The 17001-nt window shown below is 55.6% G+C and overlaps 5 protein-coding genes across 5 annotated transcripts; 1 reads left to right on the forward strand and 4 right to left on the reverse strand.

The window, feature by feature from the left end:
• Positions 1–447: 447 nt before the first annotated feature.
• W97_00375 (uncharacterized protein) lies at positions 448–3038 on the reverse strand (the record flags this gene model as incomplete). Its single annotated transcript, XM_007778290.1, has 2 exons — positions 448–2804; positions 2858–3038. The coding sequence occupies 2 exons, from the start codon at positions 3036–3038 to the stop codon at positions 448–450; spliced, it is 2538 nt and encodes an 845-aa protein (XP_007776480.1).
• Positions 3039–3434: 396 nt separating this feature from the next.
• W97_00376 (uncharacterized protein) lies at positions 3435–9438 on the reverse strand (the record flags this gene model as incomplete). The annotated part of the gene is made up of 4 exons (XM_007778291.1): positions 3435–8537; positions 8595–9009; positions 9061–9138; positions 9191–9438. 4 exons carry the CDS (start codon positions 9436–9438, stop codon positions 3435–3437), a joined length of 5844 nt encoding a protein of 1947 aa, XP_007776481.1.
• A 2417-nt stretch (positions 9439–11855) lies between these two features.
• On the reverse strand, positions 11856–12591 carry W97_00377 (uncharacterized protein; the record flags this gene model as incomplete). Its single annotated transcript, XM_007778292.1, has 2 exons — positions 11856–12491; positions 12544–12591. 2 exons carry the CDS (start codon positions 12589–12591, stop codon positions 11856–11858), a joined length of 684 nt encoding a protein of 227 aa, XP_007776482.1.
• A 1133-nt stretch (positions 12592–13724) lies between these two features.
• Positions 13725–14526, forward strand: W97_00378 (uncharacterized protein; the record flags this gene model as incomplete). Its single annotated transcript, XM_007778293.1, has 2 exons — positions 13725–13991; positions 14062–14526. 2 exons carry the CDS (start codon positions 13725–13727, stop codon positions 14524–14526), a joined length of 732 nt encoding a protein of 243 aa, XP_007776483.1.
• A 513-nt stretch (positions 14527–15039) lies between these two features.
• On the reverse strand, positions 15040–16231 carry W97_00379 (uncharacterized protein; the record flags this gene model as incomplete). The annotated part of the gene is made up of 2 exons (XM_007778294.1): positions 15040–16124; positions 16183–16231. The coding sequence occupies 2 exons, from the start codon at positions 16229–16231 to the stop codon at positions 15040–15042; spliced, it is 1134 nt and encodes a 377-aa protein (XP_007776484.1).
• Between the last annotated feature and the right edge of the window lie 770 nt (positions 16232–17001).

Raw genomic sequence — 17001 nt, forward strand, 5'->3', positions numbered from 1 at the left:
ACGCTGTAGTATGGGGTTCTGTTTGGGCACAATGAAGTGCTTCGAATATAGACTAGCGGATCGAGTAAACTTTCTCTGACGACCATTGTTATTTAGTGCCTTACCGCTGAAGCACTGTCATATTGGTACGAGTGACTGCATGTTCTGCGACCAAGTGAGGCAGCGATATGATTGCGGCCAGTGAAGCCGAGCTCCATCCATATACCCGCACCGTGTCCAGGTTTTGTGCTCATCCACAACGCCGACAAAGCCAGGCAAGCGAGACACCGCGTAAAATGGCTCAAGTCTACAACGTTTATCTGCAAGAGCTACAAGGCAACAGGGGTATACAGCGCCTCAAGCTATCCCATCCCATCAACGCCGCTGATGTAGCCAGCCAAGATCCTACAGATCGCGCCCGAAAAATAGAATAGTCATAGAACATCGTTGAGCATGGCAATCCCACTCCTACTTCTTCACTACCCGCAGCAACGATGGAATCCGTGCACGCCTGCTCAGACCCACTCGATACGGCGTCTTCCCCTTACTCAACGGCGGGTGATGCGTCGGACTCCCCACCGTCGCCTTCCCTTTCTTCTGCGGTGTAGCTGCAGCGGCCGCCGGAGGGTCGGGCTGCGGGGGCGTGCTCTGCGGCGTAGGCATGGAGCCGGGTTGCTGATCAGGAACGGTGTTCAGATTCCGATATTGCAGTGCTGGCTCTGGGGGCTTAGATGCTTGATCAAGAACCGCGTGCTCAGCGTCAGGGCTAGCGTGGTGAGGTTCTGCAGCAGGGTCCTGAGCTTTCGCCTTTGGTGGACGGCCGCGTCCTCGTTTCTTTGGCGGTTCGTCCGGTAGGGCAGGAGCAAAGGCAAGGTCTACGGGTGTCTCGCTCTCTTGGGCGTCGGCTTGCGTGGATTTCCTGCGTTTGGGTTTTGGCGCGGTTACATCCAGTTCATCCGCGTCGTTCGGCGCTTCGTCCGCTCGGGTTGATTTCCTCCGTTTGCCTTTTGATGGTTTGGCAATGGAGACGGGAGCTTCCGGCTCTGGAATTGCGGAGGCCGAGTTGGCGGCATCGGCTTCTGAGTTCCCTAAGGGCTCGCCTCCACTGTTACCACCAGTAGCGATACTGTCAGATATGGTGAACTGTTTCACGGCTTTCGCAGATGGTATCTCGATGTGAACGAAGCCGGGTCGCTTCGTAGGCGTCCTTTCCTTTGCTGGACCCTGGCAGTTGCTCAACTCTTGTGTGATGGTTGCGGATGCTGTTTCTGTTACGTTCAACGATGCCTGTGTTTTTCCCTTCGTGACTGCCGGTTCTTTTACTTTCGACGCTCGGCTCGATTTGACAGCAATCCCATCAGCAAGCGAGTCCTGCGTCCCCGTCGCCGTGGCCGTCGCCGAACGATTGGCCAGCCACCCAACCGCGGCAGTCAAATTCCCAACATGATCCCGGAGCGCTTTTCTTCCCTCGCTGCTACTGAACCCCATAGCAGTAATACGCTCAAGCTTCTCTGCTTCCGATAGTACAAGCTCCCCAAGAACGGAAGTGTCCGTAGTCTTGCGGCGGTTCACTCTTGCACTTGCTTTTGCCGCCTTCTCGGGTCGGACTGAGTAGTCTATCGGCGCTTCCTGTAAGACGGGGTTGGAGCGCGAACGGCTTGGACGCGGCTGGTAGCGTTCTTTGGGGAGACCTACGGCGATGTCGTCTGGGTTAAGCGGATCGGATGATCTGGTCATGCTTGATGTCTCCAGAATACGGAGGGATCTTGTACGGCTAGGTCGAGGCTGGGATTGTTCTCCGGGTGGATCGTTCCCTAAGTCCTCAGGTTGCAGCTTCTCAACTTTAGGATTTTTGAGCTCTTTGCCAGGCTTTGTTTCTGCTCGCGGTTCATCTGTTCGGTTGCCGGCTCCATTGCTGGCCTCGGAGGGTGTAGCTGCATTCTTGCTGTTCTTTGAGAGCAATCCCGCAGATAGAGACAGTTCGTCGCCCAAATGACCTTGGTTGATACCAGCAACCTGGGCGTCAGCAGTAGTTCTTGCTCTCTTTACGCGCTGAGAGGATTTCAACGGAGAAGGCATTGTGGATTTCGAGCTTTTCGGTGTTTTGCTCTTGACGCTTGGGGTGAGAGCCGAAACCCCATCCATGGATCGTTGCGGAGAAGGATTGCTTGGGTGTGACAATTTCGAGGCCGTCTCAGCGGTTCCCGGTTGAGTCGCAATATACGCCGACCACGGGATGGAGGAATTGCTACCAGCTGGTGCTTCTGGAACGTGGAATTCAGAAAACGATACAGGCGCATGCATTGATAAAGCTTCGTCAATCAGCCTCTGTTGCGTCATAGTGTTGTCCGGAATAGTGCTCGACGGGCCAGGAAACATGGCGATGGGGTCATGGTACGCGAAGTCATCCTGTATAGATCCAGGGAGGTCCCACGAAGGTATCGATCCTGATGGGTCCTCAGCAGGGGCGTCCGTGCTTGGTAGCGCTTCTTGCGACTTTCTGGTGTCTGCTGTTTTTCCGCTGCTGTTGTGACCTTGCTTGCCTTCTCTTAAAGCAACAAGAGCCCCGTTGGCGTCCTCCAATGCATCAAGCCTTCGCTGCCTTGATTGGCCATACGTCTTCGCGGTCTTTGCGCGTTGCTGCTTGTTTGACGAGGAACTGTTAAGACCAAAGCCGGCGGTGGACGGGCTTCGCTTCATGCGTTGCGATGGGGGAGAAGTCGCGTCGCGTAAAGAGTTGGCGTGCTCGGTCGAGGTCGTTTTCGAGGGCGAGTTCGAAGCTACCAATGCACGATGGGCGTCCTGTATTTCCCGCCGTATGGTATCTACTCGAGTCAGCTATGTGGAAGCAGGCAAAGAACGACGATGTTGCAGGTACCTGTGTCGGTACCTGTGTCGGTACCTGTGGACGCCGTGCCGCGCTGCTCGTTAGATGATCCATCCCCGCGACGCGTGTTGCCTGGCTGCGGCAGTGCAGCCTCATGAGCAGTCAATCTGCCTGGGCTGAGAAAGTCGTCGTTGTCGTCGTCATCGCTGTCCTGAACAACGTTTCGAGGCATGTTCTAGGCTCATTGAGCCGATCAAACCGTGCTCTAGGGCCGCAAGGTGTGTCGTGCAGTTGCATCTCCAGCGACGCGACGGCACGGTTTCGCGCTCCACGTGACTGTGGGGGAGTCGCGCCAAGGAGCAACCTTGTAGCTACCTAGGTATGTGACAACCTCGAGCGTTGTGTTCGTCGCATCCAAATCCTGTCGTGTCTGTGATGATACAAGGCCTAAAGTGGCACAGCTAGTGTACTGCTAGTGTACTTAACATGACGGATGGGCCGAATCAAATGTTTAATTACTATAGAATGCGCCAACAAACATTGTGAACATGAAGGATATCACTCAAGATCAATCAAACCATTCTACCATCGCGCCCCAAGGCAAGGACAGTCGCAAAGCAGTGCAAGCTCAACCCACAAACGCCCTGCCACGCCTTCTAGTCGTTGTCTCCGGCCAGTTAGTAGCCCGGTTCTCCTCGTTGTGTGAATTGGGGAACCCTTCGCTGTTAACCTTTGTCGAATCGCTCTTGTAGATGCCGTAGAAGCTCGCTCCACCGCTAAATCCGCCACCAAACTCTCTCCTGTTGCCAACCATGACGCTGTTGCAGCTCGTTGTCTCACCGGCGGCCGCATTCAAAGCCACACCCGAGGTGCAGAAGCACTCAGTCGAGCCCTTGAGGGCAGCGTATTGCGCGTCCTGCTCCTGGCAGCGCGTGACGCACATCTCGACGGTCATATCAGTCGTGTTCGAGAATTTGATCTTTGGTGCCGACTCCACGCCGCTGTCCTCTCCGTAGCAGCCCTCGAAGGCGTAGGCACCGACCGCCTTAACAGTTGTCGGTGGGATGTCGAAGGTCGCGTTCCAGACACTCAGACGGGCTGGGCCGCCGCAGTAGGTAGATTTGTCTCCAGCGCACTGCTCTTCGCAGCCACTGAAGCCGACTGCAGAGTATGACTGGAGGGCGTTGCCGCAGTAGCAGGTGCCACCCGAAGTGCCTGCGAGTCCGTAGTTGTACTTGCTGCCGGAGCAGAAGGACTGACACTCTTGGTTGGTCATGTTATTGCTGGTGAACGAGGCGCCAACCAGTGGGAAGGGTTTGTTTGTGGAGTTCGCGCAGCCCAGGTACGCCCAGCCTCCAACCTTTTGACCAGCTATGAGGCTAGATGGAGTTTGTGACGGGGAAGATGGGGCTTCTGTAGGTGAGGCAGAAGACGCAGCCGCAGTGGACGAAGGGGAGGCCGGCGCTGACGCTTCCGCAGCCACGCTACTACTTGCCGCAGCTGTCGACGATGCGACATTTGGCCCAGCAGCGGCACTACTGATGGCCGCACCTGCAGATGAAGGAACAGTTGATTCTGAAGCAGCGCTGGTAGAGGCCGCTGCAACGCGTTGAGCAGCAGGAGCAGACTCCGACGCAGCCGTGACGCTCGACGAGCTCGTGGTTACAAGCTTGTACAGCGACAACCTGCTGCCCGCACCGCACAACTCGGTCGGGTCACCAGCGCACTTGGTCTTGCACTGCGTCTCGGCGATCTTCTCGCTTCCGCTCCCCAGGACATCACCGCAGAAACATTCCTGGCCGTACTGAGTACCCCAGTAGACGAACTTTGAGCAGAACGCGGCACACTTCTCCAATGTCATTGGATTGGCGGTATTGCCATTGAGTCGAGCGCCGGTAAGCACGCGTCCAGTTACGGGGACATTGTCGGTGTAGCAGCCTTGATATGTGTATCCCGAGACCATGGGTTTCGCAGCTGGAGAAGCTACGGTGGTGGAAGACGTGCCTGCCGGTGGAGCAGATGACGCGGCTGCTGATGATACTGGGGCTGCCGACGACGAAGGAGCGACTGATGCAGCAGCGCTGGAGGAGGCGCTGGATGCGCCCTTCTGGTACACGTTGAGCTTGGATGAGCCACCGCAGTACTGTAAAGCATTGCCCGCGCACAGCTTGTTGCATCCGCTCTGCTGCACTGTGGAGGTGACGGGTATTGAATTGCCACAGTAGCATTCTCGGCCAAACTCGACGCCGAAGTAAGTGTAACCGGAGCAGAAGGTGGCGCAGTTCTGGACTGTCATAAGATCGTTGGCGCTCCTCTTTGCACTGAGTGTCCGGCCTGACACCTCATTGTAGCAACCGATGTGGCTGTATTCGCCCACAGATTGCACAACGGCAGGTGTAGTGGCGGCCGGGGGTGCTGCAAAGGAGCTGGAAGCGACAACCGCAGAGGAGCTTGGGACCACCACTGGAGAGGAGCTTGGGACCTCTACCGCAGATGAGCTAGGAGCTACGACAGTTGACGAACTAGGCTCAACCACTGCTGATGAACTAGGAACCACCACTGCGGACGAGCTCGGGACCTCTGCCGCTGACGAGCTTGAAGCCACAACAGCAGATGAGCTGGGAACCTCGACGGCAGAGGAGCTTGAGATGACAACGGCAGAAGAGCTGGACTCCACTACGGCCGACGAGCTCGCAATCACCGAACTCGAAGCCACAACAGCCTTCTTCTCATACATGTTGAGTCGGCTTCCTCCACCACAATACTGGAGGCTGTTGCCCTTACACAACATTTTGCACGTGGTAGGATCCTGCGCAGTGGAAGTTGCTGGAATAGTGTTCCCGCAGTAGCACTCACGGCCGTATTCGACACCAAAGAAGGTATAAGTCTCACAGAAAGTGGCGCATGATTCGACAGTCATCAAGTCGGTTGCGAAAGACTTCGCTGTCAAGGCCCGACCACCAATCTCGTTGTAGCAGCCAATGTGCGAGAAAGCTCCGACGGATTGAACGACAGCTGGCCCGGTGGGTGTCGCTGAAGCTGTAGGCGAGACTGTAGGCGAGGCTATGATAGAGTCGGTAGGTGAGACTAGCGCAGAGGATGAAGCAACTGCTGAACTGGACACTGAGACTGTGTTCAATTGATACATGTTCAGGCGACCGCCGCCTCCACAGTACTCGCTTGAGTTCCCGCCGCAGATGTTGTCGCATCCAGTGATAGATGGTGTGGCTCCTGGGGAAAGGACAGATCCGCCGTTGATGGTGTTACCGCAGAAGCACTCGTTGCTGTACTCTACGCCGAAGTAGTTGTAACCCCGGCAGCTCGACTCGCAGAACGCGACGGAGCCACCCGCAGCCGGAGCCCCAACCGCTTTGCCCGAGAGGGCTCTTCCTTGATTGGCCTCCGTGTAACAGCCAATGTGGTTGTAGTTGCCGATGGACTGACGGGTGTAGGGCCCGCCACTAGCCTCTCCAGGCTTGTCTGTGTAGGTCTCGTTGGTGATGGTATACTTGGTAGTATCGTAATAGATACTGATGAAACCGCCATCGCCACCACACGCTTGGGAGGAATCGCTTGAACAAGAGAAGGTGCAACGTTTTTCGCTCTCGGGGTGGTATTTGCTTCCTGGCGGAGGCGTGTTGCCGCACCAGCATTCTGTGTGGTACTCCGTTCCCGCAAAGACGTATCCAGCGGCCATACATGCGTTCTGACAACGGGCATTCTCTTGTTGGCCCGCGGGATAGATGGCTTTCGGCAAGAGACGAGGCTGGTCCTGGTAGCATCCAAGATACTGGTAGCGGGCACTACCGTCCGGGTTTGTCGGTCCCACTATGCGATCGTGAACAGTACCCTTGATGACCACCTCATGGACTCCAAAGTCAAGATCATCAACGTTTAGTGTCCAGGTGTCGCTAACCACAAAGTCTGGAATGTTTGGTGGCTCATTGAGAGGATTGAACAACACAGTGCCATACGCACACTCGCCGACCGCAATCTTCTGACCCTCATGGAAGTCGATACCAGCAGAGAGGGCACGGATAACGCCAAGTGGCGGCTTCGACTTCGTAACGGACAGTACCGAGCCACCATTGTTGCATATCCGGATCTGTCCTTGCGCTTCGCCACCAGGTGCGACAGGGCCGAAGTCCAAAGTCAACTCATCTTTCCAGCCACCTTCCGAGGTACTGATACTGAAGTTTGCCTTAGGCGCAGTCGATGCAGCCCCTTCGAGGATGGTGAACGCATCACCGCCGTCGGTGTAAACGTGAAAGTACGAGAGATATTCGCCGGTGCCATTGATCGCGCTAAAGGTGGCTTCGACAGTGACCGCCGTGCCAGCTGCGATGACAGTTTCAGGCTCCAGAAGGTTGAGTGATGTGAAGCCATATCCAAGATCCCACACGCCATTCGTTTTGGTTACTGCCGTGAAGTCAACATCTGCCTCATCCAGTTCGTCGGTGGTGTAGGCGTAGCTCTTGATCGTCAGAGGCTGCGACCCAAGATTGGCGATACTGAATGGTTTCGAGGCCGTCGACTCCCTCCCTGGTACCCCAACAACAAGCCCTCCGAAATCTACGGTAACGGGAGTCAAACTGAGGTAGGCCTTGTTGGAGACCTGATTACCCGACAAGCTTACTGGCAATGAGTCCGCATAGCCTGCAATGCCATTCTGAGTAGTAATAGTGAGAGGCGTGGTTTTGATACCGGGCGTCACACTGCCAAAGCTCGCACCCGGCGTGTTCTGGACGTTGGCGGTTGTCAAGTTCCATCGAACGGGGATGTTAAAAGTTGCGCCGGCAGCGAGGGCTCCTGGTGGTAGGGACGCACTGTCAACCTCGAAGCGAGCATCGCCGACGGTCATCCCAGTAACTTTCGTGATAGGAATCAAGGCCTTGCAGACGACTGTCCCCCTTGCATCTGAGCCCAGTGCAACATCACCGAAATCGATTCCCTTGCAATCCAAAGGAAGGTTCACAGGAGAGCCTATACAGTAAAGATTTCCGTTCGAATCGGTGATGTAGAGCCTGGTGTCTCCGAAGGCGGGTCGCTGAAACTTGTTGATACCACTGACCTGGGGCATCTTGATGCTCTTGAGTTTTCCGTCTGGGCCGGGTACAGCGTACCAGGCGCGTAGGCCAGCATCGGGATCAGTAAGCCAGAGAATACCCGTACCAGCTTTACCCTGATAGGAGGTGACGGTTGGAACACCGATACCCACACGACCGGCAGAACTCTCAATCGACTTTCCTACCTCACTGAATAGTGGCTTTCCGGCGTTGTCAAAGCCCAGCTTGTAAACGTAGACGGGGTTGCCTGTAGGAGCCGAGTAAAAGAAGCCTCCTTCCAACGGATATGAGCCGGAGCCGCCAAAGACAGCCTTGTCTGTAACGATGGTTTGAAGAACACCATCTGTTCCGCCAGCTCCTTGCTTGTAGCCTCCGAGTTGGTTGAGGTTTACAATGTAGATTTTGCCGTTCTTGCCGCTGGTAACACCTATGCGTGAGACACCAGTCCCTTTGAACACCGTTGTATCCAGCATGCAAACGCCTGACGAACCGAAGTCCTGATCTCCGCCATCCATGTTCGAATAATCGTACGGCTGAAAGTAGTCTTGTGAAATAAGTTTGCCATCCGGCTCGATTCGCAGATTAATCACTGCTTGTCCAAGCGTCGAGCAATTGCTGCTGCCAGTGGCGGGGGTGCCCCGATTCTGATGACCACCACCGTTTCCCTACATACAAAGTCAGCAACGCTGAACAAACCTTCGTAAGGGTCGCGGAACACTTACAGTTACAAGGAACAGGCGAGGCCCATCAGAGGACAAACTCGTGCCACCCTGCCAGACACCTCCACCACCTCCCTCGCCGTCCCATTTGCCACTGAACGGTACTTGGTCTCCAGCTTCGGTTACCCAGTTGGCCACGAGCTTTTTCTGGACAACGTCGATACCTAGGACTGTGCCGGTGTAGTTGTATTTGTCGCAGTGGCCTCCGAAACCAGTGTAAACGACGTTGCCCACTTGAATCATGGAAGGTCGTTGCAGAATGACACCCCCAATGAAATACATGCGATTGTCGTTGTCTGCCACGGACCCATCCACGAGGATAGGGAAACCCGGAACATCCTGCAACGTCTTCACGTCGACGGCGTAGAAGTAATACACGCCGTTATACACCCCGTTTTGGCCGGCAGTTCGGTAATTTCTACGCGGTCAGTATTTTGTAGAGTATAAGCTGGAGTAAGGATATACCCACGAGATGTAAGATTTTGCGTAGAAGTAGGCGATGTCCGTGTTTGGATCAATTGTAGGTGTTCCAATAATACCAATGGTACTGTTTCGTAGTGTCAGTGCAGGTGTTGTATATGGGAATGGGCAAGACCGACTCTGGAATATCTGTGCACCCAATGTCGGACTGCAAGAACGGTCTGGCCACCTGACGTGTGAGCAGCTGCTCGCCGGTCTTTGCGTTGAAAGTGCGGATCCAGTTCTGTGAAGAGGCGGTGAACAGAATCTGAATTCCGGTTGATGGTGGTGTATAGACTAGGACTTTGGCGTAGAACTTTTCGTCCTTGTTCATTGGCTTTTTCCACAACAAGCCAAACTGGGGGCTGTCAACAACGGCGGGATTCATGTTGTTAGCACCCCCCAGATATGATGACTGTCCGATATCTGCATCTCGCCAGGAATCGGAGGGCGCAAGAGCAAAGGCATAATTCACGAATGCTGCCAGCGCAGCAACCCGCGCGAGCGGTGAGAAGAAGGAAAACATAACGAGTGACTGCCTCTCAGTGGGGCTAAACGATTGTCAACACCTGCAGGCGGAAGTGTTGCTCTACAATGGGGATGCTCTCCCTTTCAATAGCAACAGAATCTGGAGACCCCTACCTTCTGCGGGCCGCGCTGGAGGGCGACTTGCGCAAGCCACATATTGCCATTTCATCTGCGGCTGCTTTTTAGCTCAGCCAAAATCGATTATAGCCCAAAGCGATCAAAGTCATGGACCCCGTGGATCAGTCGGTATAAAATGACAGGAACGCGGCGCAGGAATAGCGGCATTACCCGGCGAATCAGGATGCAAGCGGGCGATCACACTAATCGCCGAGGTGCCAGCTGGAGATCAGGGAGCGCGGAAGAAGCTTAACCGGAGTGCTTCATTGCAGTGATCGCCTGTGCAGGATACTATCTCGAGGAAGGCATGCAGGCTGCAGGTATCTAAAGTCGGAGTGCCATCGTATTCTTGATCCAGAGCTGAGCTAAGGAGGAGCAATACAACGGTGCAGTCTCCCTAAGTCAAGATCCATGTAAAGGTGGGGAGGGACGAGAGTTGACAGATCCACGACCTTCGCAGAGTGCTTTGGGCTGCTCCAGTAGCTCTGGGAGTTCTCTGTGGAGCAAATCCTGGTCGAGGGAAGCCTTCCATCGCAGTGCCCGTGTCGATGAGGTGAGCTACGAGGTCCAGAGCCCGTGGATTGCCGTCTTTGGGCTAGCATTGAAGAGTTGTCGTTGCGGTTCCTGAGATGGACCGCCTGGGAAGCGAGCTTAAATTGGACTTGACAGCTCATTGGATGGCTGACAAGCCTTAAACGCTTTTCAGCCGGCAATCTAGCCTTCGTATCCGGTTCGGCTGCTTCCTTCGCGAGCTGAGCGAGGGCCATGAGATAGTTTACTTGGTCTCTGCTCTTTAGCCGAAGCCTTGCGGCAGCGTATGGACAACCATGAACGCTCAGCAGAGTAAGGCGCAAAGACGATACAAAGGCGAGTCCATTGTCAGGCGTACTGCGATGGATGTCCAGGAGGTGCATGTGTTCCTGCATGTGAGGTACAGGATGCACAGCGGCTCGGTAATCCAGCCCTGGCGAGTAGTTACGGTGCGGGAGAAAGATTGACACAGCGAGACTTCAAGGACCGTGCCGCTCAGCGCTAGCCTCTTAGTCTGACAGAACTTGCCTACTGGCAGTTAGTGAAAGCTCACCGAAGCGTCCTTAAATAAACCTCGGTGCATGAGGTGTGCATAAAACGGTCGTTCGTCTTCCAGCTAGCCAAGCAAACGTGCAACGTTATTCTGTCAAGCTGTCGCCGGATCAGCGTCAAAGAAGGTTAGCCCTCAGCGCCAGCGAAGCGACCCGTGTGATGGTCGGTGATGGTGTCGAGCTTTCTTTCCACAATTTCAAGATTGAAGAAGAAAGGGGGTCAAGGCGCTGGCCCACAGCGCGTCTGCTAAGCCCTGTCCCTCCTCATTTCAACGTCTCAAAGCGGAGATACCTAGCGACGATAGTCTCATTGTAGAGGACTGTGGCTTGATTCCACAGTTCGGACAGCTTCTCCGAAGAGCCGGGCAGCAAAGCTGAATGCTGAAGCCTTGAGGAGCTGGATATGGCTTGACAAGCCACCCCCTGCTTTCACACACCTCCCGGAGAGACCGCGTTTCCTCCAGCAGATCGAGAACTTTGGCAGATCTTGACGTCTGGATGATCGTCCAGTACAGCGGCATCGCACTACCCGAAGCCTGCCCTGCCGTGTCAGGGGCTACTTGGGAGATAGGCTTGGAGAACGTGGCGCAGGCTGGCGTTTGGCGAAACTCATAGCGAGATGAATTGACATGCCAGAGCTCCAGCGGTGAGGATCGCCAGCATGGGCTTACAGGATCACTGATCACCAGCTAGCTGAACGTTCTTATCAAATTGTAGTATGGCTCAATCCAGGGGAGCTCTATTATCAAAGAACTGGTCAGCTGAATGACACCCTTGGCGAGGCTCTTCCGGTCATCACATGTCGAGTAGGTGCTGGGTTGTCTGATAATGTGGTGACTGAAGGATGGAAACCAATAGAACTCTCGGCTCTTTGAGGATGTGTGCTCTGTAGTCGCCATGATCATCCGTGACTTTGCCCTTCAATCCAAATAAGTTGCCACCAATAACGACTCAACTCCTCCCAACCCTCCAGCCCTACGCCAATGCTCTATGTATGGACCAGTAAACTCCGCTCAGCTAGCCGCCGGAACATGTTCTTGTGCACGTCTAGCCACATCCCAAAGATTCGCCACCCACATCAGCTCTTCAGGGCCTCGAGACGCCCTCGCATCTGAGCGATCATCTGTTCCTGTTCCTCGTCCTCCAAATCCTCGACCGGCTGCGCTGGCAGCTCGACCTCTGGCTGCTGTGCAGTCGGCGGTAGCCTATCCTTAAGGATCTCGCCCAGCACTTTGTCCACCTCAGCCTCAGCCTCCTCGTCTTCACCCTCCAGCAGCTCGCTATCCGGCAAGCTGTCCCCAACCATCTCCTCAATAATGCCCGCCTTAACCAGCTCCTGACTCAACTCGCGCATGGTGCCCGTGAGCTCTGGCAGCCTGACCAGGCTATTAACATCCTTCATGATGCCCGTCGACGCACGTATGCTGCCCTCAATCTTGCGCACCGAGAACGCCTCGTTGACCTGCATCTGCACGCTCTGCAGCTGTGCCTTGCTGGTTGCCAGCCGCGCATTCTGCTTCCGCACCCTAATAAGCTCGCGCGCGAATATACGTGTCTCCTGCGCGGCTTGCTTCGCTTGTGAGGGATTGCGCTGGCCGCGCTTCGCTGCCTGCTGTATGAAGCCTTTGGTTTTGGCTTCGAGCGCTTTGAGCTGCTGGATATCGCGGTCAAGCTTGCGGACGTTTTGGCGGACGAGGGCGTTGCATTTTCGTTTCTGTCGAAGGTGTTAGGGAGAAGCGATTTACTGCCGTGTGGTATCAACTGACTTGCGCTTCCGGGTCTGGTTTCCAGAATATGGACCGGATCGTCTCCATGGTGTGAGTAGAGGCAGCAGGTTATTCAGGCGGCCAGCTGCTCTCGACGGGCGCTCAGTCGGCTGTCAAGCGAAAGTTGTCGTAGAAAGCCCTCATGAATTCTTGTGAGAACGGTAATATTGTGATATGCATCAGGTATCAAAGGGTGCAGGTGGTGGAGACCAGGGTTGCAAGGCTTCCCAGCGAGCTCAAACCCGCCAAGGTGACGTTGCACCCATGCTCTCGTTTGGCGGGGCTCTGTGTGCCCAGACTTCCCAGGTGGTTCACTTTGCACGCCAACCCAAGCACCGAAATTCCGTAAAGACATTCGAAGCTTCACCACACTTGCGGACGCTTCTTCTGAGGACATCTTCATACGAACAAACCCTAGGCCGATCCGATCTGTGTTGTTTGCTACAATCAGCAAGTTACCGGCGCTTCAGGTGTGTTGCGAATCCTACCTGCCATTCGATTGCTTTCCACATGTATCCACGTTCAGCCTCATGCTAGGCGAAGTGTTCAACACCATCGCCCTTGCTTCCATTTCTCCGATCTTTTTAACATTAGCCTCTTCTGAGAACACCGTTGGATTAACCTATCCATCGTAGCATCCCCAATAAGGACGAGTAGACCGAATCCAACTCCGACCCTCACACACCGCCAAGATGTCAGAACAGCAGCTCACCCCAGAAGGTACGGACAGAATTTCACCACTACCCACACAAGCGAGCAGTAGAACTCCACGTGCCAGGAGTGCCGAGCGAGAAGCGGATCTACCAGCCGCCGATTGTGGCAGCTGAGAACAAGTTACTACGGTCCAGCACAGCGTCCAGCAAGTGGTGCAGATGTCCCTGGGCGAGAGCTTGCAACTAGCACAACCATATCTGCACCACTTGGCAGGGTCGTTCATGCTTGGATTGCTTCCACGCCTTCACGGCTGCAGCTTTGGCACATCGGTACCACTGACCGGCGGCAAGTTGTTAAGGACCAATGTACCGCGTCTTGTGTCCCAGCCGATATATTTTGACCCCCAACACCAACACCAACACCAACACCAGCTCTTATTCATCGATTAACTAACACCGGCAACAGTCACCTGGGCACAACGCTCCTCCTCAACGGACCCCGCGCGGAACCACATCTTTCTAACCATCATGGCCTCGGACGTACCCGAGAAGGAGATGAAGCTCGATATCCAGCCGACCAAGCTAACCTTCACGGGCCGCTCCGACACAAAGAAAGTAACCTACCACGTTGAGCTAGAACTCTACGCCGAGATCGACCCGGCGGAGAGCAAGATCCACCACTCCGGCCGCGACATCGAGCTCGTGCTGCGCAAGAAGGAGCTCAAGGAGGAGTACTGGCCGCGCCTGCTCAAGGAGAACAAGAAGGTACACTTCTTGAAGACGGACTTCGATAAGGTAGGTCACCCTCCCCCTTCTCCTCCTCCGCGCATATAGATGCCCCAAGTCAGCAGCTGACACCAATCAGTGGGTCGACGAGGACGAGCAAGACGCCGTTCCCGACGACGACGACTACATGAGCCGCATGGCCGGCATGGGTGGTGGTATGGGCGGCATGGAAGGTATGGGTGGTATGGGTGGTATGGGTGGTATGGGTGGTATGGGCGGAATGGGCGGAATGGGCGGAATGGGCGGTATGGGTGGAATGGGAGGCATGGGCGGCGAAGGCGGCTTCGGCGGCATCGACTTCTCCAAGCTCGGCGCCATGGGTGGCATGGGCGGCATGGGCGGCATGCCGGACATGGGCGCCATGGGTGGAGCTGACGACAGTGACGATGGAGAGGACGACGACGACATGCCTGATCTCGAGGGGGAGGATCACTCGGTGCCGAAGACGGAGACGGGCAAGGAGGCGGAGAGTATTCCGGCTGCGACGGGCGAGACAGGCGCGTCGGCTACCAAGACGGGCGCCAAGATCGAGGAGGTGGAGTAAAAGGGGACTCTCCTGCAAAACTCGTGGGGGAGGAGGCTGGAAGAGGAACCATTCTCGCCTCACAGTAGTCTTACGCCAAGTCTGCGCTGGGTGATAACGAGCTCGGGAGCATAGCATTCTACGGACGGATGTAAATGACGATAAATCTCATATCGCGCTTCACGCATTCGCAACTACCATCTTCTTCAGAAGGGAACCTCTCAGTGAGCAACTAGCTTACTAGTTCCTTCTCCCTCAAACGACCTCAACCCTCGCTCGACTCTATCGTCCAGCCGAGTTCGATGATGACACTGCTACGGCTTGAAGCCGCTGCGATGCCTATTCCTACCTGTAACGGCCGCTCTTACGAATGTGCCAACCCTGCTGGGCCCGGAAGCCTGATCCGTATAATCTCGAGGTGAATTCTCCGCTTCCGCAGGATACCTCTGAGTCGGTTTCTGCCGTGAACCCCCGGCTGGATTGTAGCACCAACGCAGCGGCTCTGGACTCTCTCAAAATCCATCACATGCTCGCTCAAGGCCCCGGCGTCCCAGCAGACATCGGCGTACTCGTCCCCGTAATATCTCCGACTTTCCTCTTTTTCTTCTTCTTCGGTCTGGGCACCACAACCGGCTTCGCCGCCACCGCCGCCCCTAGACTCAGCCTCGTCCCACATGTAAGACACTCCCCTTCTTCCAAGGGCTCACAGAAAATGCTCAAGCACACCGAGCACACAAACCCGACATCCACAACCCTGCGGTGACAAAAACACGCTGCCCTAAAATCCACCTCCCCGCCGCCCGGCATCACCAACGCTGCCCTCGCCCGCGCGTCCGGCAAGAACCCCATCATCAGATACTGCAGCAGCCCTGCGCGCGCGGAGGGGCTGGAGGGCGCGATGTAGACTCCGCCCGTCGCGTCGGCGGCTTGTTGCAAGAAGACCGTGTCGCCGGCCAGCTTAAGCACGTCGAGCGGAACCCGCTGCCGCTGGGCCGCAAAGATGGAGTTCATGACGGGGATGTACTGGGCCGCGAGGTCGCCGGAGACGCTGACGATTAGGATCCGCGACGTCAGCGGCGAGCGGCGCGCGCGGGGTGTTCCGTCTGCGGGGTCGGTGGGGGTGTCGGTTGGGTTTGAGAGGGTTGGGCCCGTGGAGTCGAGAGAGATGCCGGAGGAGTCGTTGGGAGAGGAGAGTTGGGTTGCGCGGGAGATGTGGGATAGTGCTATGCTGAGCGCGCCGGCGATTTGGGTCGTCGTGCTGCTGGTGAGGTCGGCGGCGGTAGTTTGGGAGATGACGCGCGAGAGGTTATCCTGGAGCTCACGTTCTATGATTGCGAAGCGATGGTACTTCGTCGCGGATGGTGGAGTGGGTGTGGAGGTGCCGTTTTCCTCAGGGCTGCTGGAGGAGCGTGGTGGGTGAGGGGTGGGGTATAGCCATTGCGCACGCTGGATGTGGCTTGCTATGACCGCTACCTGGTTCGCGTGGTTGAAGGAGAGGTGGGCATTGATAAAGACAAGAAGGTTGGCAACTGCTTTGGAGAGTGGGAGGGTGTCGGAGAGGAGAGCCCATGCGTGTGGATTCGTGTCGAGGATGACGGTCAGGAGGGACGGTGGAGGCGCTATGCCTTGAATTAGCTTCGGATGGTTATGGGATTCCAGTACTGCGCGCATGCGTACAGTTGTCTGAATCTCTGACGTGCCGGTCTGTCCCATCAATCGCGTTCATGGTGTGGTGAGAACCCAAGAGCGCGTCGCATGCCGGTTCATGAGTTGTAGGCCAGAGTACTATGAGAGAGTCTCTGGTAGGAGGCGTATGGCGTATTCCCGGGTCTCTCGTGCTCCTTTAAGGGGTTTGAACGGCTCCAGGCTTAAGAGATATTGGCGATATCCGTTAGAGCTGGAAGCGACTGCGAGATATCCATACCTAGTTATCCATGTCTTAGCTGAGGCAGGCGTAGATTGCTTAAGCGCGTTAAGCGCCAGGCTAATTAGCCGCGACGTCACTACCTACAGTAGGTATCCTCAAGCTTTGGGACGGGAGTTCCTCGAGTCCTCGAAAGTGCCCCGACATCTCCGGCAGCGTCCCCGGTAGGTGATTCTGGCCTCCGGATGGATTGCCATGGATACCTGTAACTACAGTACACTGCCAGACTGCTACCTAAAGCAAGATGCCGAGAACCGATCGTCCAGGGGAGCATCGCGAATCTGTAACCACACACGCGCATCCACAGCCACAGCCAGATGCCGCACCCCGCAGATGAGTCGAACCACCCCATGTTCGTCTTTCTACCCATCTCATTTTCTTATGCAGTGGTGTTGTACCCTGAATGTATATGTGAAAGCAAACAGATTATTATGCTTATGAGGAAAGCTGTCGAAGAAAGCGGCATTCATGTGTCATGTCGTCGTTAGAAGAAAGGAGAACTCTAAATCGAAATTCTGGTCACGGCACGGTTGACCTCCAACTACCTTCTCCAGAGCCTCTTGGGACTAGTC

This window comes from Coniosporium apollinis (genome assembly GCF_000281105.1).
Source record: "Coniosporium apollinis CBS 100218 chromosome Unknown supercont1.2, whole genome shotgun sequence".
NCBI lineage: Eukaryota > Fungi > Ascomycota > Dothideomycetes > Coniosporium > Coniosporium apollinis.